General features: G+C 43.5%; 1 protein-coding gene across 1 annotated transcript in view; it reads left to right on the top strand.

Annotated features, from left to right (window-relative positions):
* The window catches only part of APOD (apolipoprotein D), a 90,262-nt gene extending 63,526 nt beyond the window's left edge, over nt 1-26,736 (top strand). Inside the window, exon 5 of the mRNA XM_029617363.1 lies at nt 26,504-26,736. Coding sequence (XP_029473223.1) covers nt 26,504-26,736 — 233 coding nt within the window. The remainder of the gene's footprint in view (nt 1-26,503) is intronic.
* Nucleotides 26,737-27,622: the final 886 nt, after the last annotated feature.

Here is a 27,622-nt window from a genome sequence, read left to right as displayed (position 1 = left end):
GTGGGTCTCATATTCTTTCCACGTTTCTTTGAGGAAGTCCTGGAATTTTTTATCTTTCGTCATATATCCCGGAAACTTCCAAAGTTTGGTACCAGGATCCTCCCTTGCTATTTTTATTGTCACCCATATGATGGCATGATCGGAAATTTCGATCGGTCCTATTTCTGCATTTACGGTCTGCGGAAAGAGGGCATCTGCTACTAAAATATAGTCTATTCTAGAGAGCGTGGCATGAGCCCTGGACACATGAGTATAATCACGTTCCGTGGGATGTAAAGTGCGCCAAATATCGAGGAGATTCAGTTCGGTAGTGATGTAGTCTATTCCTTTACCCCTGCCTCCATCCCGCCGGACCCCCGTGCCTGACGTGTCCAAATCTACATCGCTGACACAGTTGAAATCCCCCAGCATTATCAGATTTCCTTTCGCTACAGATAGAATTTTTGCTATCAAGGTCTGAAAGAAGGATTTGGAGTAAGAGTTAGGACCGTAAGTACAGCAAAAAGTATACTCTTGTCCCCTTATTCTCCCAACCACTATAAGATATCGTCCTTCTTCATCAGTAATTTGATTTATCAGGTCTAACTGTATATTTTTATGAACTAGTAACGCCACTCCCGCCTTCCGCTTTACCGCTGGGGCATATATACATTGACCTACCCAGCTGCGCTTCAATTTTTTACTCTCCTCCTCTGTTAAGTGGGTTTCTTGAAGTCCCGCAATTCCTATATTTTTCCGAAGTAAGGCGCTAAGTATCTTTTGTCTTTTTATAGGAGATCCTATCCCTCCCACATTCCACGAACCGCATCTAATAGTTGTCATTTATGCTGTATATCTATTCTCCCTTGTTGAAAACTTAATGACTGTAATTGACCCTGGGGCTTCCCAGCCTGAACCCCAAGGTAGCGCCCGTTGATCCTTTGCATAAACAGTATCATCCTTACCCTGTCCCGTCCTGATCCCAGCCTGCCCCCCCTCCCCGCTCCCCTTCCCCACCCCCAAATCCCTCCCTCCCTACCCATCCCCTCTGTTCCTGATCCTTCCCCCCTCAGGGTATCCCTACCCTTTTTACTCCATAGCATCCCCATCTTATGGGGTCGAGGTCCGTAGTACGTACGTTCGTGTACCCCCCAACTAGGAGGGAAATCCCATCCCGGCTCTCTATCCCAAGCATTACCTGTAGCCATTTTAAGCCTATCATATTTGTGTGTTATTTATGACTTAAAGTTAACAGCAATACGTTATCAACTTACTGAATGATTGGGTTCAACTTCTATATGGCTCTCTAACTGGCCACATCTACATCAAAGCCTGGCCTCTCGCCAGGAACAGAAAGCTAAACATAGCAATACTAGTTGAACCCGCCAAGGCAAAACTGCCCCCCTAACAATGTGCAGCTTCTGTGACTGTTGGGTTCCTCACCTTAAGTTCTGTACTTAAAGAAATATTGAAATCAGTGATAGGGAAACCCAACCATAACTCATCTGCACAGACTCCTTAAGCTTTACGCCCACATTTGTCCTCAAATGTCCTAGCATGTGTCTGGCTCGGGCTCTCCTATGGCCACCCGTTTAAGTATCTTCTCCCGCTGTTGCTTTCAGCCAGTCTGCTGCCTTGCTTGGAGAGTCAAATGAATGAATCTTGCCCTCCTTCCAAATTTTTAACAGTGCCGGGTATTGAAGCGCAAAGCGCATATTCTTATTGAATAATTCCTGGCAAGTTTTGGAGAACAATTTCCTCTTCGCGGCTACCCCAGCAGAATAGTCCTGAAAAATTATCACGGAGTGGTCCTGGTATTTCAGTGATCTTACTTTCCTGAATGCCGCCATTATGGATGCTCTTTGCCCCCAATCCAGGAATCGGGCGATGATTAAGCGAGGTCTCCTCTCCGTGTCGCGCCGCGGGCCCAACCGGTGGGCTCTCTCTATAGTCAGCCTTCCCGTTAAGTCCGGAAGCTGTAAGGCAGTAGGCAGCCACTCCTCCAAAAGTTTCTTAAGCTCTCCCTCTGAAACTGACTCTGGGAGTCCCATAAATTTCAAATTATTTCTCCTTGACCTATTTTCTAGGTCTTCTAGTTTTTCTTCCGCTGCCTTGCATGCTGCCTCGAGAGAGGTGATTTTGGATGCAAGCGCCATATTGTCTTCTTCCACGAGGGAGATCCTCCCTTCTGCAATGTCTATTCGTCGCCCTATATCCCCCATAGATTCTTTTAGAGCGGCAAGGTGTCCATTAATGCCTTCAAACTTATGGTCTAAAGCGGCCACGACGGCGGCTGTAAGTTTCTCTATGCCCCGTTCGTCAATCGTCGGCGTCTCCGCGTTACTGTTTACCTCCGCCATTTTATCTTCCCCTCCTCCTGCCTTTAGCTTATCTTTTCTCGGCGCTTTGGCGGTCATAATTAGCTCCGAATCTCCTTCAATCCTGTTCTCCGCTTACGCTGCAGATATCGCACAGCTCGGCTCACCTTTAAATCTGCCGGATTTCCACTTTTTAGGTCTGTTTTAGGCTTAATTCGGGGGAGAGTACACGGAGCACAGACAAGAGCGTCTCGCCCGGCTCACCGCATCACGTGACCTCTGTCTCTCTTATTAGTTTTAAATGTATCACCTAATAACTTCATTGTGTGCTTCCTAATCTTTGTGCTTTTTTAAAGAGTAAACAGATTAACGTTTACTCATTCTACTCTACTCATTATTTTATAGACCTCTATCATATCTTCCCTCTTCTCCAAGCTGAAGAGTCGTAACCTCTTTAGCCTTTCCTCATAGGGGAATTGTTCTTTATCATTTTGGTTGCCTTTTTCTGTACCTTTTCTAATTCTGCTATATCTTTTTAGAGATGAGAAGATCAGAACTGCATACAATGATGTTGCACCATGGAGTGACACAGAGGCATTCTGATATTATTTTCCATTCCTTTCCTAATAATTCCTAGCATTCTATTTGCTTTCATAGCTGCTGCTGCAGACTGATCACCTCACTTGTTGTTCCCATTTCCAGGTCATTTATAAATATATTAAAAAGCAGTGGTCCCAGAATAGATTCATTTAGCCCTACTCTCTGTTTTCTCTCTTTTAACCAGTTCCCAATCAGTAATAGGATACTGCCTCCTATCCCATTACTTTTTAATTTCCTAAAAAGTCTTTCATGAAATACTTTATCAGATGCTTTCTGGAAATCCAGATACACTATATCAACTGTCTTACCTTTATCCACATGTTTATTTACACCCTCAAAAATGTAGCAGATTGGTGAGGCAAGACTTCCCTTGGCTAAATCCATGTTGACTTTGTCCCATTAAATTATGCCTATCTATATGTTCAGTAATTTGTCCTTTATAATAATTTCTACCATTTTGCCTGGCACAGGTCTCAGACTCATTGGTCTGTAATTTCCTGGCTTATCTCTTGATAACTTTTTAAAAATTAGTGTTACATTGGCAACCATCCAATCTTCAGATACCATAGACAATTTTAATAATAGTTTACAAATTACCAATAGCAGGTTTGCAATTTCATTTTTTTCAGTTCTTTCAGTACTCTGGGATGTATACCATCTGGTCCAGGTGATTTGCTACTCTTTAGTTTATCAATTTGCCTTATTGCATCTTTCAGGTACACTGATTTATTTTAGTTCTGTTGAGTTATCACCTTTGAATATCATTTCTGACATGGGTATCTCTCTTACATTTTCCTCAGTGAAGACCAATGCAAAGAATTCATTTAGTCTCTCTGCTATGGCTTTGTCATCCCTAAGTGCCTCTTTTTACCCATTGATCATCTATTGGTCCAACTGACTCTCTCACAGGCTTGTTACTTTGAATGTGCTCGAAAAAGTTTTTATATGACTTTTTGCTTCCATGGAAAGTTTCTTTTCAAATTCTCTCTTTGCCTTTCTTGTCAGTGCTTTGCGTCTAACTTGCCAGTGCTTATGCTGTTTCCTGTTTTTTTATTTGGATCCATTTTCAATTTCTTGAAAGATGTTCTTTTAGTTATTATAGCATTTCTCATTTCACCCTTTACCCATGCTGGTAGTTGTTTAGCCTTCCTTCTGCCTTTTCTAATGCATGGAATACATCTGTTCTGGGCTTCCAAGATGGTATTTTTAAATAACGTCCATGCCTGATATAAACTCTTAATCTTTGCAGCTGCTTCTTTAAGTTTTTCCTAACCATTTTCCTCATTTTATCACAGTCATAGTTAAATGCTGTCGCAGTAAATTTCCTTAGTGCCTCCCTTCAGTTATCAAGTCAAATTTGATACACCCCTAATCAACCGATACACCGTTTTGATACACCCCTAATCAACCAATACACCCCTAATCAACCAATTACCGACACAACTATATGACTTTTTCTCTATCCCCAGAACTAAAAAAAGAGGGGGAGGATTACTGCTAGCCACAAAAAAAGAACTAAGACTAGCCCAGCATGCAATTAAAACTTCGACCAAACTTGAAATCGTACTATTCAAATTCACCCAGCTCCAAATCTGTCTCATCTACGCCCCGCCTGGGCTCCTAGACTCCGACCCATCGCCTCTCATAGAACTTGTAGCTAAACACATCAATACCAACTCACCAGCGATCCTGCTAGGAGACTTCAACATTCATGTTGACTCCCCATCTCCCTCCGCCAACTGCGAAGCCCTCCTCTCTTCCTTCCTAGCCATGGGCTTCAAACAAATTATTAACAAACCCACGCACAAAGCAGGACACACGCTAGACTTAATATTCACAAATGATCCGATCTCGCCCACTTCTCTTCCTTCCTGTACCCCCATCCCCTGGTCAGATCACTCGAATATAGAAACTGAACTATCCATAAAGAAAAAACCGACCACCAACATCCCTAAATCCTCGATCCAATTCAGAAAACCATGCTCCATGGAAGCCCTCAGCAACACTCTCACCAAGGACCTAACTAACCTGGACCTCACAAATGCGGACACCGCCATGAATTCTTGGCTAACTATCACCCGCTCAGCAGCTGATAAAATATGCCCCTTGACATCCAAAAATATCAATCCTGCCCGTACTAACAAAAAACCCTGGTTCTCATCAGAATTAAGAAAACTCAAACAAGACCTACAACATAAAGAACAATACTGGTGGAAGGATCCCACTTCCACCACACTGGCCTCCTACAAAACCGCAATGAGCTACTATAGGGCCACCATTCTTCGTTCCAAAAGGGATTTCTACGCCAAAAAAAAATACACGGCTTCCTATACGACCCAAAAACACTATTCTCATATGTTGCAGCACTCACCACCCCTATTCCGCCAATCATCCCAGAAGAAGAAGCACAAAACAAATCCTCTGAGCTGGCAGTTTTCTTCGACAACAAAATCAAAAAGTTACTTACTCCACTGACATCTTCCAACCCCACTCCAAACTCCCAGCCTCCACCTGACCAAAACCATGCCCCATCGATACACAAACGGTCACTAGAATCTTTTGATCCTACATCATCCTTGGAAATCGAATCTATCATCAAGAAAATGAAGCCCTCATTGCACCCAATAGACCAAATCCCGACCAAATTCCTTCTCACAATCCCAAACATCATCGCCAAAACTCTGGCCGACATCATAAACTGTTCCCTCACTCACGGAACAGTCCCGGACGCTTTAAAAACAGCCTCTCTGAAACCATTACTAAAAAAACCTAACTTGGACCCATCCAACCCCATAAATTTCCACCCCATTGCCAACCTACCTTTCATAGCCAAGCTAATGGAAAAACTGGTCAATACTCGACTCACAGACTACCTCGACTCCCATGACATTCTATACCCATCACAATTCGGTTTCAGGAAACGCAGAAACACAGAATCTCTCCTACTCTCATTAACGGACAACATCCTGATGGGCCTCGACAAAGGTCAATCATACTTGCTAGCTCTGCTAGACATCTCGGCAGCGTTCGACACAGTTAACCACACAATCCTCATCAACCGTCTGATGGAAATAGGCATCTCAGGTTCTGCACTCCTCTGGTTAAAATCCTTTCTAAGCGACAGGTATTACAAAGTAAAAATAATCAACAAAGAGTCTCACCCTGTAGCGGCCAAGCAAGGAGTTCCCCAGGGTTCCTCGCTCTCGCCGACCCTATTCAACATATATCTTCTCCCCCTATGCCAACTACTCAATAACCTCAACCTCACCTACTTCATTTATGCGGACGACGTGCAGATCCTAATCCCCATCAAGGATCCCGTTTCCGACACTCTAAACTATTGGAATAGCTGCCTTCACGCCATCAACCTCCTTCTCACAAGCCTCAGTCTTGTTCTCAATACGTCCATTGGGGGAAATGACTGCTGGTCATTTCCCCCAATGATAATAACCCACTAGCCAACACTACTAATTCACCATTAGTAAATCAAGTGAGAGACCTTAGAGCCATACTAGACTCCAGAATGAACCTTAAAAAATTCATTAACAACACCACTAAAGAAGGCTTTTATAAACTACAGGTCCTAAAACAGTTAAGACCTCTCCTACACTTCCATGACTACCGCTCGGTCCTTCAAGCCATACTATTCTCAAAGACTGATTATTGTAATGCGCTGCTGCTTGGTCTCCCGGCCTCTTCTACCAAACCTCTTCAAATGCTGCAAAACGCTGCAGCCAGGATCCTCACAAACTCTTGCCGTATGGACCACATCACACCGATTCTAAAAATACTTCTCTGGCTACCCATCCACTACAGAATTCTCTTCAAGACACTGACCATCATTCACAAAACCATATTTCAGCAATCCTCTCTCCAACTCACCATACCCCTCAAACCACACTCCTCAGCAAGACCTACCAGATCTGCATACAGAGACTCCCTCCAGGTTCCCCCGAACAAATCCGCTATACACAACGCCATTGAAAAACGAGCGCTATCATCTGCTGGTCCGCATCACTGGAACTCTCTCCTGCCAGATCTCCGCCAGGATCATTGTCATATCACATTCAGAAAAAAATTAAAAACATGGCTGTTCGCCCAAACATATCCTTGAAGAAGCCTTATGGTAACCCACATGGACCAAAACCCCATGGTTGCGTCCTCTTTCCGCCGCACAAAGGAACTGTTTTTCTGCTAACTGCGCTCTCATATAACTTGCCTAATCGACTCCACTGTGTAAATTGTATATAATTCTTACCATGTAAGCAATTACTCTCTGCTTACATGCACTGCTCTCCAGTTAGAAATTGTTAATCTATCCCTTTTTTTCTAACAGCCTTGTTCCACATTCCCTGTTGTAATGTAACTTTCGCTTTCAGCGTTAACTGGTTTACCCCCTAGTTTATTGTAAACCGGTATGATAAGACCTGGTCTTGAGCATCGGTATATTAAAAGAATTTAAATAAATAAATAAATAAATAAATAAATAAATAGATCATGTTATGATTACTATTGCCAAGTGGCTCCAACTCTGTTACCTCTCGCACCAAATCCTATGTTCCACTAAGGACCAGGTCTAAAATAGTTGCCTCTTTTGTTAGTTCTTGTACCAGCTGCTCCATGAAGCAGTCATTTATTTCAACTAGAAAATGTATCTCTTTAACATGTCCTAGTATAACAGTCTGTTACGAGCACGCGCGGGTGCGGTCGTCTCGAGCTGGTGGTGAGCCCTTGGGCCACGGCAGGACTCAAGGAGGAGCCCCAAGCCACACCGTGGTAGGTGAGCTGGGCAGGCATGGTGAGCCAGGCGGGTACAAAAGCAGGGGAGCAGGCACGGATTCTGACCCTCAGCCGGACCTGCACGCCCATGGTAGCCAACACTGGGAAGTTGACTGATGAACGGTCCTCCGACTGTTCCCGGCCCTTTCGGACCTGCCGCTGGGAACGGCAAAGGGCAGCAGGCCAGACAGAGGCGAGGGCAGACAGAGTCCTTTACACTGAAGACGTCAGACGGGGGCTGAAACAGACATCCAAGACAGGCTGAAGCAAGACGTTGGAGACATCAGGGCAAAGGCTGAAGCAGACATCGTAGACATTAGGGCAAAGGCTGAAGCAGACATCGTAGACAAGGCAGGTGCAGACATCGTAGACAAGGCTGGAAGGAAACATGGCACTGTCCATCAAGGCGCCCTACTCAGCCCACCCGTGGGACTGAGTCGCGGACCACCCCGTCCCAGACGCGCCCTACACAGCCCAGGAAGGCTGGTCGCGGACCACGCTGAGGAAAGGAGGGTGCAGGGAAGACAAAGCGGAAGATCCAGGCGAGCAGGAACTCCGATGCTGGGATACTGACATCCGAAGCCCTTTCGGCTGGCAGGCAGGGAAGCTCAAGAGCCCGTGGGACGAATCCCTCCTGTTGGCCACTCCAGGGCCCAACAGGACAGAAGGCTCAGGAACCAGACAGGACGTAGGGCAGAAGCGAGCGGAACTGGATCAGGACATCAGGAACACATCAAGGCAGACATCAGGAACATCAGGAAGCAAACATCCGGACAGAGACAGGACAAGGAGCCATCAACACAAGGCAGACCACGGTGGACCTGGACCGGCAAGGTTACAGACGACTGTAGAACCCGATCCGCAGGCCCGTTGCAAATGACAAGGAAGTCCTTATATACTGGAGGTAGAAGGCAACTCCCTAGGAGGAGCTTGCCAGGACCGCCCACCGCTGGCCCTATAAGTGGTGTAGAGAGCTGCGGGCCGGCCCCTAGGAGAAGGGCGTCGCCAAACAGGAAGTCCAAACACAGAGGCATGCAAGCCACAGGCAGGCCACAGGAACAGCTAGGCCTCTCAGGCCCTGGAGCAAGTCCCGGATGGTGCACAGGAGAGGCCCTGGCTTCGAAGCGGCCTCCGGGAGGAAGGTAAGAGACCACCTGTAGCGCAGCAACAGGGGGGATCGCAACACAGTCACCCTGTCAATACTAGGCTAATTGAAATCACCCATTACTGTGCTGCTTATTTTGTTAGCTTCCATAATTTCTGTTAGCATTTCATTGTCTGTTTGCTCATCCTGGTCAGGTAGATGGTAATATACCCCCTGTTTTATTCCCCTTTTCACTTAGAATTTATATCCATAAAGATTGAAGATTATGTAACCCTTTTTAGGGACTAATGATTCCAAAGGGTGTGTGTGTGTGTGTGTGTGTGTGTGTGTGTGTGTGTATGTTATTCTTGCTCTTTGGGGCAGGTACCTGAACAAAACAGGCAGGACTCGCTGGATGGGTGTTCAAAATAATATTTACTGATATTGATTGGAGGAAAATCAATAAAGTGTATAAATGAAATGTCCAAATACATCCAGATTCCTCATCTTTGATGTTGTACAAGTTTAAATTTTGAATCCCTTTGTGGAAGTGTCCCTTTTTACTGAAACTTGGAACTTGTAATCCATCCATGGTGTGGAGTGAATGTCTGTCCCAAGGGGCTGGGGCATCCTTTTATTTTATTTTTTTTTTATGTTTATTAAACTTTTCATTTTCAAAAAGACATTACACAGCTTGTATCCACAATAATATTATGCATAAGACAATCCCATTCAGAAATCAATATATTATACCTTCTGTGAAACCTAGAAAATACCATTTACTAGTAATTACAGAGACTGGCTGAAAGAAAAACAGCAGAATTATTATCAGCAATAAACATTATTATTTGTGCCTAACCATATATAAAATTCCCCCCCAATCTTAAACTAAGGAGAAATATGGGTTTAGGAGTCAAGGTACATGCGCAGTTGTTCAGTCTGGTTAAACACATACCTCGTATTTTGATATAAAACAACACATCAAGGAAAACTTAAAATAAACTTAGCCCCACATTGTATGACCTTATCTCTCATTGTTAGGAACTCTTTTCTTCTTAACTGTGTATTAAAAGAAACATCAGGGAAAATCCTAATTGGGTAACCATGAAAATTAGAATTCTGATATTTAAAATATAATCTGAGAATAGCATCCCTCTGAGAAATATCTACAAATTGAACAATTAATGTAGCACGTGTCTTTATTTCCATGTCAGATGACTTTTCTAAAAGTTCTGACAAGTTTGTATCATCTTTTTGTTCTCCCTGATTTTATTCTAATAAATCAACTCTCCCAGCAGTTTGAGTAATATAATATATCCTAGATATTGCTGGCATTGTTGCATCTGTAAATTTCAAAACATTTATAAGGTAATTTCTAAATAATTCCTTAGAAGACAATAAATGAGTCTTAGGAAAGTTTAAAATTCTTAAATTAACTCTCCTAATTTGATTTTCTAATTGCTCCAATTTATCTGGTTGAATTTTTTCTGATTTGATTAAATTTAATTGGACTTTTTCAATTTCTTCAGTCTTAACTCCCAAATTATTTACTAAGCCTTCTAACTTTTCTGTTTTCACCTGCAATGTTTTATTATTACTCAAACCCTCTTGAACCAATTTAGCCAAATCGTTAATTGACTTCTGCATAGAAAAAATCATACTTCCAATTTCTTCCAAAGTAAATTTAGTAGGAACAATAACGGGTATACCAGCCATCGCTCCCCCCTGACCTCCTTCCATCCCCTTCTCCTTAGGAGTCACTACGGTACTAAGTTCCTCCCTTTGATCTTTTAAGACCTGAAACCCAGGGATTGGTGGTGGGTGGCCAGGACTCCCTACCCCCCCTTAATCAAGAGATGTTAAAGAGACCAAGTTCAGGTTGGGATCCTCGAATACAAATTCTCCTCTTCCTTTTCCCATTGGCGGATCCGGTGTTAATGGGGCACCAGGGCTCAATGATGTTTCATAAGTCAAGGAGTTTAGTCCCTGCTCCTGGACTGCAACTCCAGCGACTCCACTTCCTGGTGTCAAAGCTATGGTTCTAACAAAAAGATCTTGAATGCATGGTTGGTTGTCATTCATAACAGGAGTAGAAGTCACTATTTCCCTTTCCTCTTGGTATGTGGCATTACCAAGAGGAATTAAGACTACAAAAGTATAAGTAAAATGTACCTCTGAAATTTGATACCTTTGGTGACACAGTCTCAATTCAGCCAGGCTCCGATGACCGCTACAAACTGGAAATTGAATAAAGTTCCTCCAGCCTATCCTGGCAAACTCCGGCGAAGCCCGGCAAATCCGCGCGCCCCTTAGGCGCGTGGCTTTGGTGGCACGCCGACGGCGGGCACGCCGTTCAGACGCCGCTGTTATTGGCGTCTGAATAGGCTCCTCCCTCCAATGTCAGAGCCCGGAAGATGGCCCAGAAATATTATCAGCTGTGCAGCTTCTGCCAGCTCCGGCACGAAATTAGAACAAATAGTTCACAAAGAAGAAACTCCAAAGGACTGGGGCATCCTAACCAGGGTGGCTGTCCTTTTTCCCAAACAGGACCTGATTCCAGAAGAGCACTCCTGATCTTCACCTGCCGGTGTCCCAGGGTGGAAACTCTAGTTGGGGTCTTCTCCTCTTTGAAAAATAGCTCTCTCACTGGGCAAAGAAAGGGGACAGCAAAAACACCTTCCTCCCCACAAAACAGAAAAAAAAAACTAAAAAGGGTTTCACTTGCTGGGCACTGCAGCCTCCTCTTGATGGGTCGAAGGGGTGTGCAGGTCCTTCCTGCACCTCCGGAGAGGGAATTACAGCGTCCCAGAAGGTGCAGATCAAACCCGCCAAAATCCTCGCTTTCAGTCTAGGAAAAATTACAAAATTCACTTTGTTTCACTCTCTTCCCCTCCAGTCTATGACCAAGAACTGGCAGGGCAGTGTCTCTCCCTTCTTTTGCTAAGCTGAGGGCCTAACTCTGGAGAACACACTGAAACACGTCCTTCCTTCTTGAAATCAAAACTACACTGCCTCCTAGTCACACAGTCTAACACCCCCCCCCCCCCCCCCCCACTAACAGACTGCCTATTCCTGCAAGCCTCTGAGGGAGGAGCAGTATTGAGTGGTATAGCCTGCAATGCAGATGGACTAAAATTAAAGACTGAAGACTAGGGCCACTTGGTGGAGACTCATAGTCTCTACAATTACATTTTGTTTCCTGCAGAACTTTTATCCTGTTTGACTCAATGCCCTCTGTAATATTTGTGCAATCCCTTCAACAATTTGGTCCATCCTATCTTTTCAATATGATTTGTACCCTGGTATCATAGTGTCCTCTTGGTTATCTTCCTTTCACCAGGTCTGCCAGTTATACTTATTTCTTCAGTGCTTTACACTTTAACTCTCCCATCTTGTTTTTTAGACTTCTAGCTTTTGTATACAGACATTTCAAAGTATGTTTTTTGCTTGTATTAACAACCTACATATCATTTGACAGGGGTAATTTGGAATGTTTCTGCTCTGTCTGCTTTTTACTTAAAGGCACCTAAGAACATAAGAACATAAGAAATTGCCATGCTGGGTCAGACTAAGGGTCCATCAAGCCCAGCATCCTGTTTCCAACAGAGGCCAAACCAGGCCACAAGAACCTGGCAATTACCCAAACACTAAGAAGATCCCATGCTACTGATGCAATTAATAGCAGTGGCTATGCCCTAAGTAAACTTAATAGCAGTTAATGGACTTCTCCTCCACAAATTTATCCAAACCTTTTTTGAACCCATCTACACTAACTGCACTAACCACATCCTCTGGCAACAAATTCCAGAGCTTTATTGTGCATTGAGTGAAAAAGAATTTTCTCCGATTAGTCTTAAATGTGCTACTTGCTAACTTCATGGAATGCCCCCTAGTCCTTCTATTATTTCAAAGTGTAAATAACCAATTCACATCTACTCGTTCAAGACATCTCAATATCTTAAAGACCTCTATCTTATCCCAGGACAAGCAGGATGCTAGTCCTCACATATGGGTGATGTCACTGACGGAGCCCTATTAACATAAGAACATAAGAAATTGCCATGCTGGGTCAGACCAAGGGTCCATCAAGCCCAGCATCCTGTTTCCAACAGAGGCCAAAACCAGCCACAAAAACCTGGCAATTACCCAAACACTAAGAAGAACCCATGCTACTGATGCAATTAATAGCTGTGGCTATTCCCTAAGTATAATTGATTAATAGCCATTAATGAACTTCTCTCCAAGAACTTATCTAAACCTTTTTTGAACCCAGCTACACTAACTGCACTGACCACATCCTTTGGCAACAAATTCCAGAGCTTTATTGTGTGATGAGTGAAAAAGAATTTTCTCCGATTAGTCTTAAATGTGCTACTTGCTAACTTCATGGAATGCCCCCTAGTCCTTCTATTATTTGAAAGTGTAAATAACCGAATCACATCTATTCGTTCAAGACCTCTCATGATCTTAAAGACCTCTATCATATCCCCCCTCAGCCGTCTCTTCTCCAAGCTGAACAGCTCTAACCTCTTCAGCCTTTCCTCATAGGGGAGCTGTTCCATCCCCTTTATCATTTTGGTTGCCCTTCTCTGTACCCTCTCCATCACAACTATATCTTTTTTGAGATGCGGCGACCAAAATTGTACACAGTATTCCAGGTGCGGTCTCACCATGGAGCGATACGGAGGCATTATGACATTTTCCGTTCTATTAACCATTCCCTTCCTAATAATTCTTAACATTCTATTTGCTTTTTTGACTGCTGCAGCACACTGAGCCGATGATTTTAAATTATTATCCACTATGATGCCTAGATCTTTTTCCTGGGTGGTAGCTCCTAATATGGAACCTAACATCGTGTAACTACAGCAAGGGTTATTTTTCCCTATATGCAACACCTTGCACTTGTCCACATTAAATTTCATCTGCCATTTGGGTGCCCAATCTTCCAGTCTTGCAAGGTCCTGCTGTAATGTATCACAGTCTGCTTGTGATTTAACTACTCTGAATAGTTTTGTATCATCCGCAAATTTGATAACCTCACTCTTCGTATTCCTTTCCAGATCATTTACATATATATTGAAAAGCACCGGTCCAAGTACAGATCCCTGAGGCACTCCACTATTTACCCTTTTCCACTGAGAAAATTGACCATTTAATCCTACCAGTTTGTAATCCATGAAAGGACATCGCCTCCTATCCCATGACTTTTGAGTTTTCATAGAAGCCTCTCATGAGGGACTTTGTCAAACGCCTTCTGAAAATCCAAATACACTACATCTACCGGTTCACCTTTATCCACATGTTTATTAACCCCTTCAAAAAAATGAAGCAGATTTGTTAGGCAAGACTTCCCTTGGGTAAATCCATGTTGACTGTGTCCCATTAAATCATGTCTTTCTATATGCTTTACGATTTTGATCTTGAGAATAGTTTCCACTATTTTTTCCGGCACTGAAATCAGGCTCACTGGTCTATAGTTACCCGGATCACCCCTGGAGCCTTTTTTTAAATATTGGGGTTACATTGGCCACCCTCCAGTCTTCAGGTATAATGGATGATTTTAATGATAAGTTACAAATTTTAACTAATAGATCAGAAATTTCATTTTTGAGTTCCTTCAGAACCCTAGGATGCATACCATCCGGTTCAGGTGATTTGCTACTCTTTAGTTTGTCAATCTGGCCTACTACATCTTCCAGGCTCACAGTGATTTTGTTCAGTTCGTCTGACTCATCACCCCTGAAAACCATCCCCGGAACTGGTATCTCCCCAACATCCTCATTAGTAAAAACGGAGGCAAAGAATTCATTTAGTCTTTCTGCAATGGCCTTATCTTCCCTAAGAGCCCTTTTAACCCCTCTGTCATCTAATGGTCCAACCGACTCCCTCACAGGTTTCTTGCTTTGGATATATTTTAAAAAGTTTTTATTATGAGTTTTTGCCTCTATGGCCAACTTCATTTCAAATTCTCTCTTCGCCTGTCTTATCAATGTTTTACACTTACCTTGACAATGCTTATGTTTTATCCTATTTTCTTCAGATGGATCCTTCTTCCAATTTTTGAAGGATTTTTTTTGGCTAAAATAGCCTCTTTCACCTCACCTTTTAACCATGACGGTAATCGTTTTGTCTTCCTTCCACCTTTCTTAATGCGCAGAATACATATGGACTGCGCCTCTAGGATTGTATTTTTAAATAATGTCCAAGCCTGTTGAACACTTTTAACCTTTGCAGCTGCACCTTTCAGTTTTTTTCTATTTTCCTCATTTTATCAAAGTTTCCCTTTTCAAAATTTAGTGTTAGAGCTGCAGATTTACTTATTGTCCCCCTTCCGTTATTAGTTTAAATTTGATCATGTTATGATCACTGTTGCCAAGTGGCCCCACCACCGTTACTTCTTTCACCAAATCTTGCGTTCCACTAATAATTAAATCTAAAATAGCTCCCTCTCTTGTTGGTTCCTGAACCAATTGCTCCATGAAGCAGTCATTTATTTCATCCAGGAACTTTATGTCTCTAGCAAGTCCTGATGTTACATTTACCCAGTCAATATTGGGGTAATTGAAATATCCCATTATTATTGCACTGCCAAATTGGTTTGCTTCCCTGATTTCTCTTAGCATTTCATCATCTGTCTGACCATTTTGTCCAGGAGGACGGTAGTATACTCCTATCACTATACTCTTACCCAACACAGATGGGATTTCTACCCATATAGATTCTACTGAGTATTTACTCTCTTGTATGATCTTTATCCTGTTGGACTCTATATCCTCCCGGACATAAAGTGCCACACCCCCACCAAGTTGATCCTCCCTATCATTGCGATATAATTTGTACCCTGATATAGCACTGTCCCATTGGTTATCCTCCTTCCACCAAGTCTCTGTGATGCCAATTATGTCAATCTCATCATTTGCTGCTATACACTCTAACTCTCCCATCTTACTTCTTAGACTTCTGGCATTGGCATACAGACATTTCAAAGTGTGTTTTTTGCTTGTTTTAACAACCTGCTTTTCAGTTGCTTGGGATAATTCGGAAATCATTAGCTTTGGTGATTTTTTACATATAGGCATATGAACTATGTTTGCTTTTAATGGAACCTCTCTGTTGGGATGCCTTAACTCTCCTGTTTCATTAGTATCCTTCAAGGATACATTTCTCCGAACCATCCACTGCTGAGTGACTGTCGGCTTTCCCCCTTGTTCTAGTTTAAAAGCTGCTCTATCTCCTTTTTGAAAGTTTGTGCCAGCAGCTTGGTTCCACTCTGGTTAAGGTGGGGCCCGTCCTTTCGGAAAAGTCTCCCCTTTCCCCAAAAGTTTCCCCAGTTCCTTACAAAGCTGAATCCCTCTTCCCTGCACCATCGTCTCATCCACGCATTGAAACTCTGGAGCTCTGCCTGCCTCTGGGGACCTGCACGTGGAACAGGAAGCATTTCAGAGAGTGCCACCCTGGAGGTTCTGGATTTCAGCTTCCTATCTAAAATCCTAAATTTGGCTTCCAGAACCTCTCTCCCACATTTTCCTATGTCGTTGGTGCCCACATGTACCACAACAGCCGGCTCCTCCCCAGCAGTGTCTATAATCCTATCTAGGTGACACATGAGGTCTGCCACCTTCGCACCAGGCAGGCAAGTTACCAGGCGGTCCTCATGTCCACCAGCCACCCTGCTATCTACATTTCTAATAATCGAATCACCAGCTATGATGGCCGGCCTAACCCTTCCCTCCTGGGCAGTAGCCCTGGGAGATTTGTCCTCAGTGCGAGAGGACAATACATCACCTGGAGAGCAGGTCCTTGCTACAGGATCACTTCCTGCTACACATGGGTGATGTTCTCCTACTGGGAGACCTTTCTGATCCAAGGCAGCACTGGGGCTGCCAGAATGGATTTGGGACTTGGCTACTATGTCCCTGAAGGTCTTGTCAATGTACCTCTCTGTCTCCCTCAGCTCCTCCAAGTCTGCTACTCTAGCCTCCAGAGATCGGACTTGTTCCCTGAGAGCCAGAAGCTCTTTGCACCGAGTGCACACATACAATCTCTCACCGGCGGGTAAAAAATCATACATGTGACACTCAATGCAAAAGACTGGAAAGCCCCCCTCTTGCTGCTGGAAAACTTTGCGGGAAAACTTTCTGTCAAAGTTTCTAGAAACTTTTGACTGGCACTGTGAGGCCACTGAGCATGCCCAGCATGCTATGATAGTCTCTGCCACAGGGGTCTCACTCTAGTCTTCGTTTTTCCGCGCTGCTGTAAACATCGCGGAGATAGGAGCCCTGTGAGTTTTCACTCACTTTTCTGACTGAAAAAGTCATTATTTCAAATTTTTTCTCCCATACGGGATCTCACTCTTCCTTTTCTCACCGGATGGTGAGAAATTGATATCGTTTTTACACTAAGTAAAAACAATTTTTTTCTCTCATAACGTTCTCCGTTTCCATCGACAGCTGTTGATAGAGATATGGTTCGGGTTTTAAAAAATGCCCGATTTGCAATCAGACCATGTCTTTCACAGACCCACACCTTGAGTGTGTTGTCTGTTTAGGCGAAAAACATGATATTTCGTCCTGCCAACAGTGTCAAGAGATGACTCCTAAAGGAAGGAAGCTTACGCAAGAAAAAATGGAGCACCTTTTTCACCTCCAACTCCTCCCTTCACCTTCGACGTTGACAAAATCATCCCCAACAGGAGTTACAAAAAAAGTCTTGCTGAAGAAACGTCGACTGGAGGGATCAGGGGATCAGACATCACCAACACCGTCGATGGCGTCGATAAGGTCGGTAACCCAGCAAAGGCCTAAACATAAGCATCATCACCATCATGCCCCGACACCACCGTTAGCTCCCTCCTCGGAGGAACCGATCAGAAAGCGGCAAAAACAAAAGGAAACACTGCCACCATCAGGGCCTACTTTGGTGCAACCTATACAGCTATCGCAGGAGATATCATCTCCTCCACCACTGCCGCCGGCCGATCCACCCATACCACAGGACTTGTCGATGCTAATCAAGCAAGCAGTAATGCAAGCCTTAAAGGAACAACTCCCGGCGACTATGCCGATGCTGGCGATACCGCCGATGCCGGTGACGTCACATATGCAGGTGACATCACCGATGCCGGTAACTTTACCAATGACGATGGCAGTATCGAAACCGGTGACATCACCGATGCCGGGATCATTCCCGATGCCGGGGGAAACCCCGATGCCAGTGGCAACGTCGATTCCACTGATGACCTCGATGCCACTAACGATACCAATGTCAGTGCCTTCGGTCTTACCAGACACCATGCCAATGTCGATGGCTCTATCAGTTCCGGCACCGATGCCAATCTTCACCCTTGCACCGACACACGGAAGACAAGACAAAATGACTACGGTGACTTCAAGGAGATCAACGAAGACACCAATCACTTCTTCGATGCCGAAGCCTTCACCAACGGTGCCACTCCTTCGTGGGGCTCCAGGACACACAGAGTCAGCACTACATCACATACTCATGAAAAGATATCAAGATTTATTGGATTCTCTACCCTCTAATCCAAGGGAGGAAAATCCGGAGGACTCATCTCCTGAAGATCCTTTATCAGGATCTTCTGGCATTCCTCCCCCACCTATGACTTCAGCACCTCCAGAACAAACCCAAGAGTATGACACCTGGAGTGACACAAACTCAGACACATCATCTGAGGATTTTATGTCTGAACCATCACCACCAGATCCCCGAAAGAAATCTCCTCCAGAAGATTTTACTTTCACCACTTTTGTACAGGAAATGGCGGACTCCATTCCCTTTAAATTAGTAACAGAGCAGGATACCAGACAAAAAACCTTGGAGGTACTTCAGTTTGTCGACCCTCCAAAACAGGTAGTAGCCATTCCAGTGCATGATGTTCGTTTCATTTCATTTCATTTCATAAAATGTATTGATCGCTTAACACAAAGTAGGCCTAGGCAATGAACAAAAATACATACATAGTAAAAACAATAATAAACATACGCTTCAGACAAAAATTTTTGTTTCACAGAAACTGGAGAAAAGTACTACCAAATACTGGTATCCATGTCCCTAGATCAAGTTATTTATTCATCAGTTGACATTAACAAGAACTCATAGCAATTACTCTGCTCACATTATTCTCATTTTTCTAATAACCATGTTCTCACATTCTTTTCTCTGATAACTGAATTACACATACTTCAGGCTGTTACATATTATAAGCACAATGGAGTAAAAACTCTTTAAATTCTAGTTTAAATCTTTTAACATCATCCAAAGACCTCAATTCCACAGGAATGAGATTCCACTGCATTGGAACTGCTATGGAAAAAGAGGTCTCCCTCGTACTAAACAACTGAGCATGTCGAACTGAAGGGATCTCTAAAAGATTCAATTGAGAAGATCTCAAACATCTTACAGGTTTATAAATCCGTAATAATGAATTAAGCCAGTATGAAGAATCTGAGGCAAGAAGCTTATAGACTCTCTTGTCAATTTTAAACACAATCCGCTCAGTAACTGGCAGCCAATTAAGCCTACATAAAGTAGGAGAGATCCGCTCGAAACGCTTAGAATGAGAAACTAACCTGGCGGCTGAATTCAATAAAAGCTGTATTGAATGAATCAAACCTTTAGGTAAACCAATATAAAGACTATTGCAATAGTCGATATGCGGGAATATGATCGCCTGTACCACTGTCAAGAAATCACTGTCATAAAGTAAGTGTCATAAACTTGCTAACAACCGGAGTTTAAAGAAACCGATTTTAATAAGAGACCTAATCTGAGATTTGAATGAAAAGGTAGAATCAAGCAACACACCAAGGCTCCTTATAGGTTTACCTAGAGAAAATGAGATCTTATCTATAGACACTGTATCATGAGAAGGTATCGAATGTGGTCGATGAATGAGGAGAATAGTGGTCTTGTATTTAACAAGAGTTTATTTTGTCTCAACCATTGTTTAATGGTGTCCATACACAAAAGTAAAGAATCAACTGTTTCTTGCCATGAATGTTGAACTTTTATGTAAAACTGAATATCATCAGCATAGATCTTAAAACCATCGGTGATGATAGTCAACAATTTAGCAATGGGGGCAAGGTAAATATTAAATAACATTGCCGAAAGGGCAGAGCCATGTGGCACCCCAGCTTTCAACTGTTGAGATGATGAACATAAATTCCTGAATTTGATGGATTGAGAACGCTGAGATAATTAACTATTAAACCACACAAGAACTTGTTCTCTTACAGTTACAACATCGTCTATGGGAACATCTATGGGAATATCCCTGCTCCATTCCAGCAGTAAACAGGAGAATGGACAGTACCTATTTAGTACAATCCACTCCTGGGTATCAGAAGTCGCAGCTCCCTCACCACTCAGTGGTGGTGGAATCAGCACAAAAGAGATAAAAATGAACAAGAACACATTCATCAAATCCCCCAGGCAAAGACCACCGATTTCTGGATTCCCTGGGTCGTAAAGTGTTTCAAGGGGCCATGTTGAACTCTAGAATTTCTTCCTATCAGGTCTACATGGCCCAATATCAGAGAAACTTATGGAAGCAAATCCAAGATTTTGTTCCATCTCTCCCTACTCAGTATCAGGAGGCCATCATCCACAAGGGTCTGGAGGCCAGAAAACATGACGTCCGTGCTGCCTATGACGGATTCGAAACAGCTTCAAGGGTAGCTGCATCAGGAATCGTGCCAGGAGATGGGCATGGCTTAAGGCCTCAGACCTTAGACCGGAGGTTCAGGATAAGTTAGTGGATCTCCCTTGCCTGGGAGACAACCTGTTTGGATCCAAGGTCCAAGATGCAGTGACTCAACTAAAGGAGCACACTGAAACACTGAGGCAGCTTTCTTCCCTTCCACAAGATCCTCCTGCGCACTCTGGACGCAGGCCTCAAAGGAAAGACACGAGAAGATCTTTTTACAGACAATGAAGGTATTATCCTCCTACATCTCGTGCCAGGCCTTCTAGGACTCAGCAGAGACCGCAACCAAGACAGCCCAGGGCAGCTAGGCCTCAACCTGCTCCTCAGACAGGACCTGCTGCTGGTTTTTGAAACCACTTCCAGAGAACTCAGCTACTTCTCCAATCCTCAGCCAGAAATTCCAGTAGGAGGCCGGATATCCAAATTTTACAGCAATTGGATACCAATAACATCAGACCAATGGGTTCTGTCAATAATATCTCGAGGTTACCAACTCAATTTCCTCTCAATTCCTACAGATTTTCCTTCGAGTCATTTTCATCTCAGCGAAAATCACATACTCAATTACAAGTAGAATTATCCACCCTTCTGAAAGCCAGGGCTGTAGAGCCAGTACCCCGGTCTCAGAGGGGCAGAGGATTCTACTCCTGTTATTTCCTCATTCCAAAGAAAACAGGAGGCCTTCGTCCCATCCTAGATCTCAGAAATCTCAACAAATTTCTGAAGAAAGAAAAGTTCAGGATGGTTTCTCTAGGCACCATGCTTCCATTTCTTCAAAAAGGAGATTGGCTTTGTTCTCTGGATCTTCGAGATGCTTACACTCACATTCCAATATTCCCTCCTCATCGCAAGTACCTTCGCTTCATGGTGGGTCAACAACATTTCCAATATAGAGTATTGCCATTTGGTCTTGCATCTGCTTCCAGAGTGTTCACCAAATGTTTGGCAGTAATAGCAGCACACTTGCACAAACAAGGTGTCCATGTGTTTCCATATCTAGATGACTGGCTCATCAGAAGTCAATCTCTACAAGGAGCTCTCGCTTCTCTCAATCAAACAATTACTGTACTCCATCGATGGGATTTCTCATAAATTATCAAAAGTCCCATCTCACTCCATCTCACCTGCTTCAATTCATAGGAGCAGAATTGAACACTATCCTCTCAAGGGCTTTTCTACCCGAGGATCGGGCAGAGACACTTTCCTTTTTGGCAAACTCGCTCCGCTCAAAGAAACAAGCAACAGCTCATCAGTTTCTAACTTTACTAGGCCACATGGCCTCCACAGTTCATGTCACTCCTATGGCACGGCTCACCATGAGAGTCACCCGATGGACTTTACGATCACAATGGATCCAAGCCATCCAACCACTGCATTCTCCAATTCAAGTCACCCACCAGCTACGTTCATCTCTACTATAGTGGGCAAACAAGGTCAACTTGCGCAAGGGCCAGCCTTCCAGCAACCAGTCCCATAGATAACTCTAACTACAGATGCATCACCTTGGGTTGGGGAGCTCACATAGACACTCTCCAAACCCAAGGTACTTGGACAAAACTCGAAGCAACATTTCAAATCAATTTCCTGGAGCTTCAAGCTATACGTTATGCGCTGCATGCGTTCAAGGACTGCCTTTCACACAAGACTGTTCTCATTCAAACGGACCACACAGTTGCCATGTGGTACATCAACAAACAGGGAGGTACGGGCTCGTATCTCCTTTGTCAAGAAGCTGCACAGATTTGGTACTGGGCCCTGAACTACTCAATGTTTCTCCAGGCCACTTATCTGGCAGGCATTCACAATGTAGTGGCAGATCAACTCAGTCGTCAGTTCCAACCACACAAATGGTCCCTGGACCCCTCAGTAGTGACCAGGATATTTCAACGTTGGGGACAACCAACAATAGACCTCTTTGCGTCACATCTGAATCACAAAGTGGACAAATTCTGTTCTCTACACAAACAGAATAACCAGCCAGCCAAGGACGCCTTTGCTCGCCCTTGGAACTCAGGCCTTCTATACGCGTATCCTCCAATACCGCTCATAACCAAAACTCTTGTGAAGCTACAACAGGACAAGGGGTCCATGATACTCATAGCCCCATATTGGCCTCGACAAGTATGGTTCCCCACACTTCTAGACCTCTCAGTCAGGGATCCCATTCGCCTGGGTATAGCTCCCACTCTCATAACTCAGGATCAGGGTCGGTTGTGCCATCCCAACCTTCAATCCCTATCCCTGACAGCATGTATGTTGAAAGCTTGATTTTACAACCACTCAATCTTTCCACCAATATATCTCAAGTGCTTATAGCTTCACATAAACCTTCCACACGAAAGAATTATTCTTCCAAATGGAAGTGATTTACTTTGTGGTGCAGACAAAAGAATATTGATCCTTTCACTTGCCCCACTACTTCTCTTCTAGACTACTTATACCATCTTTCAGAATCTGGTCTCCAGACATCATCTGTTAGAGTACACTTAAGTGCAATCTCAGCTTACCATAACAAGATGGGAGATGCACCAATCTCCACACAACCTCTTGTCAGCAGGTTTATGAGAGGTTTAACTCAACTTAAACCACCAATTTGGCCTCCAGTCACAGCATGGGACCTGAATCTGGTTTTAACAAGACTCATGCGTTCTCCTTTCGAACCCATGAATTCCTGTGATCTTAAATTTCTCACATGGAAGACTATTTTCCTCGTAGCCATTACATCAGCTAGAAGGGTTAGTGAGTTACAAGCACTTGTCACATACTCACCCTATACAAAGTTCCTACATGACAGAGTAGTTCTCCGTACACATCCAAAATTCCTTCCCAAGGTAGTTACGGAATTCCATTTGAACCAATCCATAGTTTTACCCACATTCTTTCCAAGGCCTCATTCTCACCAAGGGGAATGGGCCTTACATACCTTGGACTGTAAGTGTGCGCTAGCATTTTTCTTAGACCGCACTGCAGTCCATAGGAAATCCACTCAGCTTTTTGTATCTTATGATCCAAACAAACTGGGTAAAGCAGTGGGTAAACACACTCTCTCCAATTGGCTAGCAGATTGCATACAGTTTTGCTATGAAAAAACAGGCCTCCCTTTCCAAGGGTGAGTAAAGGTGCATTCAGTAAGAGCAATGTCAACCTCAGTAGCACACTATCGTTCAGTGCCAATTCTTGACATATGTAAAGCAGCAACATGGAGTTCTCTTCACACCTTTGCAGCTCATTACTATTTGGACAAAGAAGGACGACAAGATTCAGCCTATGGACAATCTGTCTTAAGGAACTTGTTTCCAGTCTAATCCCAACTCCGTCTACAACCATCCTGCTGTGATCTTCGGCTGACTCATTTTCAACAATACTTCACTGTCGCTCCACTATGAAATGACTCAGCCTCTAGCTTGCTAATCACCCATATGTGAGGACTAACATCCTGCTTGTCCTGGGATAAAGCAAAATTGCTTACCTTGTAATAGGTGTTATCCCAGGACAGCAGGATGTAGTCCTCACAGAATCCACCCGCCACCCCGCGGAGTTGGGTCTCATATCTTTTATTATTTTTATTTTTTGCTAAAGCTCATTGCTACATACGAGACTAGAGTGAGACCCCTGTGGCAGAGAATATCAAAGCATGCTGGGCATGCTCAGTGGCCTCACAGTGCCAGTCAAAAGTTTCTAGAAACTTTGACAGAAAGTTTTCCCGCAATAGGGCTCCATCAGTGACGTCACCCATATGTGAGGACTACATCCTGCTGTCCTGGGATAACACCTATTACAAGGTAAGCAATTTTGCTATATCCCCCCTCAGCCGTCTCTTCTCCAAGCTGAACAACCTTAACCTCTTCAGCCTTTCCTCATAGGGGAGCTGTTCCATCCCCTTTATCATTTTGGTTGCCCTTCTCTGTACCTTCTCCATCGCAACTATATCTTTTTTGAGATGCGGTGACCAAAATTGTTCACAGAATTCAAGGTTTGGTTTCACCATGGAGCGATATAGAGGCATTATGACATTTTCCGTTTTATTAACCATTCCCTTCCTAATAATTCCTAACATTCTGTTTGCTTTTTTGACTGCTGCAGCACACTGAGCTGATGATTTTAAAGTATTATCCACTATGATGCCTACATCTTTTTCCTGGGTGGTAGCTCCTAATATGGAACCTAACATCGTGTAACTACAGCAAGAGTTATTTTTCCCTATATGCAACACCTTGCACTTGTCCACATTAAATTTCATCTGCCATTTGGATGCCCAATATTCCAGTCTTGCAAGGTCCTCCTGTAATGTATCACAATCTGCTTGTGTTTTAACTACTCTGAATAATTTTGTATCATCTGCAAATTTCATAACCTCACTCATCATATTCCTTTCCAGATCATTTATATATATATATTGAAAAGCACCAGTCCAAATACAGATCCCTGAGGCACTCCACTGTTTACCCTTTTCCACTGAGAAAATTGACAATTTAATCCTACTCTCTGTTTTCTGTCTTTTAACCAGTTTGTAATCCACGAAAGGACATCGCCTCCTATCCCATGACTTTTTAGTTTTCTTAGAAGCCTCTCATGAGGGACTTTGTTAAACGCCCTCTGAAAATTCACTTGGTCCACTTTAGCATTTATTGCAACATTTCTACTGGGATGCCCTAAGTTCTCTATTCCCTTAGCATTCTTTAAAGATACATCATTGCAAACCATGTGCTTCTGAGTGACTGTTGGCTTTCCTCTAGCTAGCTTCGATTTTGAGGCTCTCTTGACGACTCCCATCAGCTCCTGCCACATTTCTAGAGAACACAGCACAAGATGCCGCTGAACTCACCTGAGCTAAGTCATGCCGTGCCCTGATGGTGCCAAGCACCCAGGACAGAGTGTCCTCACCATTGCCATAGTGGCTTGGCTTCTTCCCGTGGCTGGACTGAAAATGATTCTATTGCTCATTTTCCTTATCAACCACTTAGTTTGGATGCTGGTTTCAACAAAGACAGCACTGTTGAACAAGATCATAAATGTGTTGTGAGAACTACCATAACTGAACTACAGAAACAGATCCTAAAAAGATTTGCAATAAGAGAATTACCAAAACACATGCAAACAGCCCCACAGAATTACAATAAAAAGATGCTCGACAGGACAGGTTAGATGCAACCGCTGATAAGGTATCTGATTTTATTCATTTTTGTTATTTAATTAAAAGTGAACTTAACAATATGATTCTGTTTGTTAAAGATTGAATTGTAGGACTTTCATATTCCATCTGATTGTGGGAGAGAGCAGCTTGGCTTCCTACGTTCTATATTCTGCTCCGGGTGTGCTGCCTGGCCCACTTCCCAGCACTTAAATTATAAACTGTGAGCTGCCAGGACTTGTCATGGTGCTCACCATTACTGTGGAAACCATATATAACCCTGGGACATTGCATGGGAAAAGTCCATCCTCATCAATCCAAAGTGAAAGAATTGCAGCTAGGCAGATGAGGATGGGCCAATTTGTCTGGTATGTTGTTTTTTTGTGCTTTTTTTCCCTAAGGTTCAAGCCTTTTTACTTTTCTGTAGTTTAGCAATTAGTTGCTGAAATTAAACGCTAATGCCTCCTGGTTTTGTTAGCAGTATAAAAGCTTCTTCAAAGCTGTCTGCAGACAAACACATTACAGACTAAAGGTAGCCTGGTTACCAAACAAAAATCCCTTTCTGGGACTTACTAGCACTTTTATCATCCATTCCGAGCTTTTGTTATGTTCACCATGGTTTCATCCTGGAACTGACCATGACGAAGGTCAGAGTGTGACATTCAGAGCCCTGCATTTCTAAGCTGCTCAAAAGCATGGTATGCAAATGAGGATACCTGGTACCGTCAGAAAATCATGAATTATATAGCATAGCATGAGGTAGCTCAGAATGACTCAGGAGGGCTTGGGTATTACAAAGTTACCTTGTAACAGACACTGAACATGTTTAAATGTTGAATGATGTATCCATTCCCTAATTTTTTAATTCTGACCTTTCCCAGTTATGCCGTCTGCCCCGTACTGGGTGCTCTCTTCTGACTATGAAAATTACTCCCTTATCTATTCCTGCTTTTGCTTCTTGGAGTTCATTCAGATGGACCATGCTTGCATCCTGTCCAGAAGTCGCAGCCTGCCTCAGGACACAGTGCAGCAGCTGAAAGTCATTCTGACCTCGAACCAGATTATGACGGATGACATGACATTTACAAATCAAATCAATTGTTCTGAAAATTAGTAGAAAGTTTTATAGGTTGCTGAAAAAAATGCCTGTTATAAGCCATTCTGCACTCTGTTGGCAAAAAAAAAAAATGTAATGCGCAAAAATCTGTCGTAGCTCTGTAGCTTAAACTGTAGCATTTATCATATCAATGTAATCTCTTTATAGTGAGGATGAAGAATTTACACTTTTTTCATAATAAAATCATGAGAAACCTGGGAATGATTCCTGAGCTTGACTTCTGATCCTCAGGCTGGCTGGTGCTCAAGATGATGTGCAGGTGGCATTCCCAGCCTCTAGCGGGGAAGGAGTCTCAGGCCTTTCACTACAATGACACCAAGGGGGCCAGACTTAGGGTTCAAGCATACCAGGTTCCAGAGGAAGGCGCAACCTGGGGTCCTGGCTGACTACTGGCACCGGGATGGCTGGGCTAGATGGGGGTGGGGTGGGGGAGTAAACCCTTAGTAGTTGTTAATGAAGGCTTAAAGCACTCTAGGTCAATAGATGCTGCTTTTGATTCAGCTGGAAGCTGAAAGGAGCAGGAGGAAACTACTGAACAAAGAAAATAAAAAAATTAGAGGTCCATATTCAGCACCTCTTAGCTGGATACGTTTTGACTTATCCAGGTAAGTGGCAGCAGCTGAGTATGTGCTCGGCAGCTGAGTTTGTGTCCCAGATCAGCGGTTGCCACTTAGCCAGATAACTACGTATCTGGCTAAGTAGCTGGCAAAGTGGCAGGCGGGGTGAGGGCATAACTGGAAGGAGCTGAGTTAACCAAATAAGTTATCCGGCTAATTTCGATATTCCGAGTTAGCCGGATAACTTATCCAGCTAAATCTGGTCATCCTGTAGACCTATCCTAAAGTTAGCCAGATAGACTTATCCGGCTAACTTTAGGACAGCC

This window comes from Rhinatrema bivittatum, chromosome 9, assembly GCF_901001135.1.
Source record: "Rhinatrema bivittatum chromosome 9, aRhiBiv1.1, whole genome shotgun sequence".
Classification (NCBI taxonomy): Eukaryota; Metazoa; Chordata; class Amphibia; order Gymnophiona; family Rhinatrematidae; genus Rhinatrema; species Rhinatrema bivittatum.
This window is presented reverse-complemented; position numbering and strand designations above follow the sequence as displayed.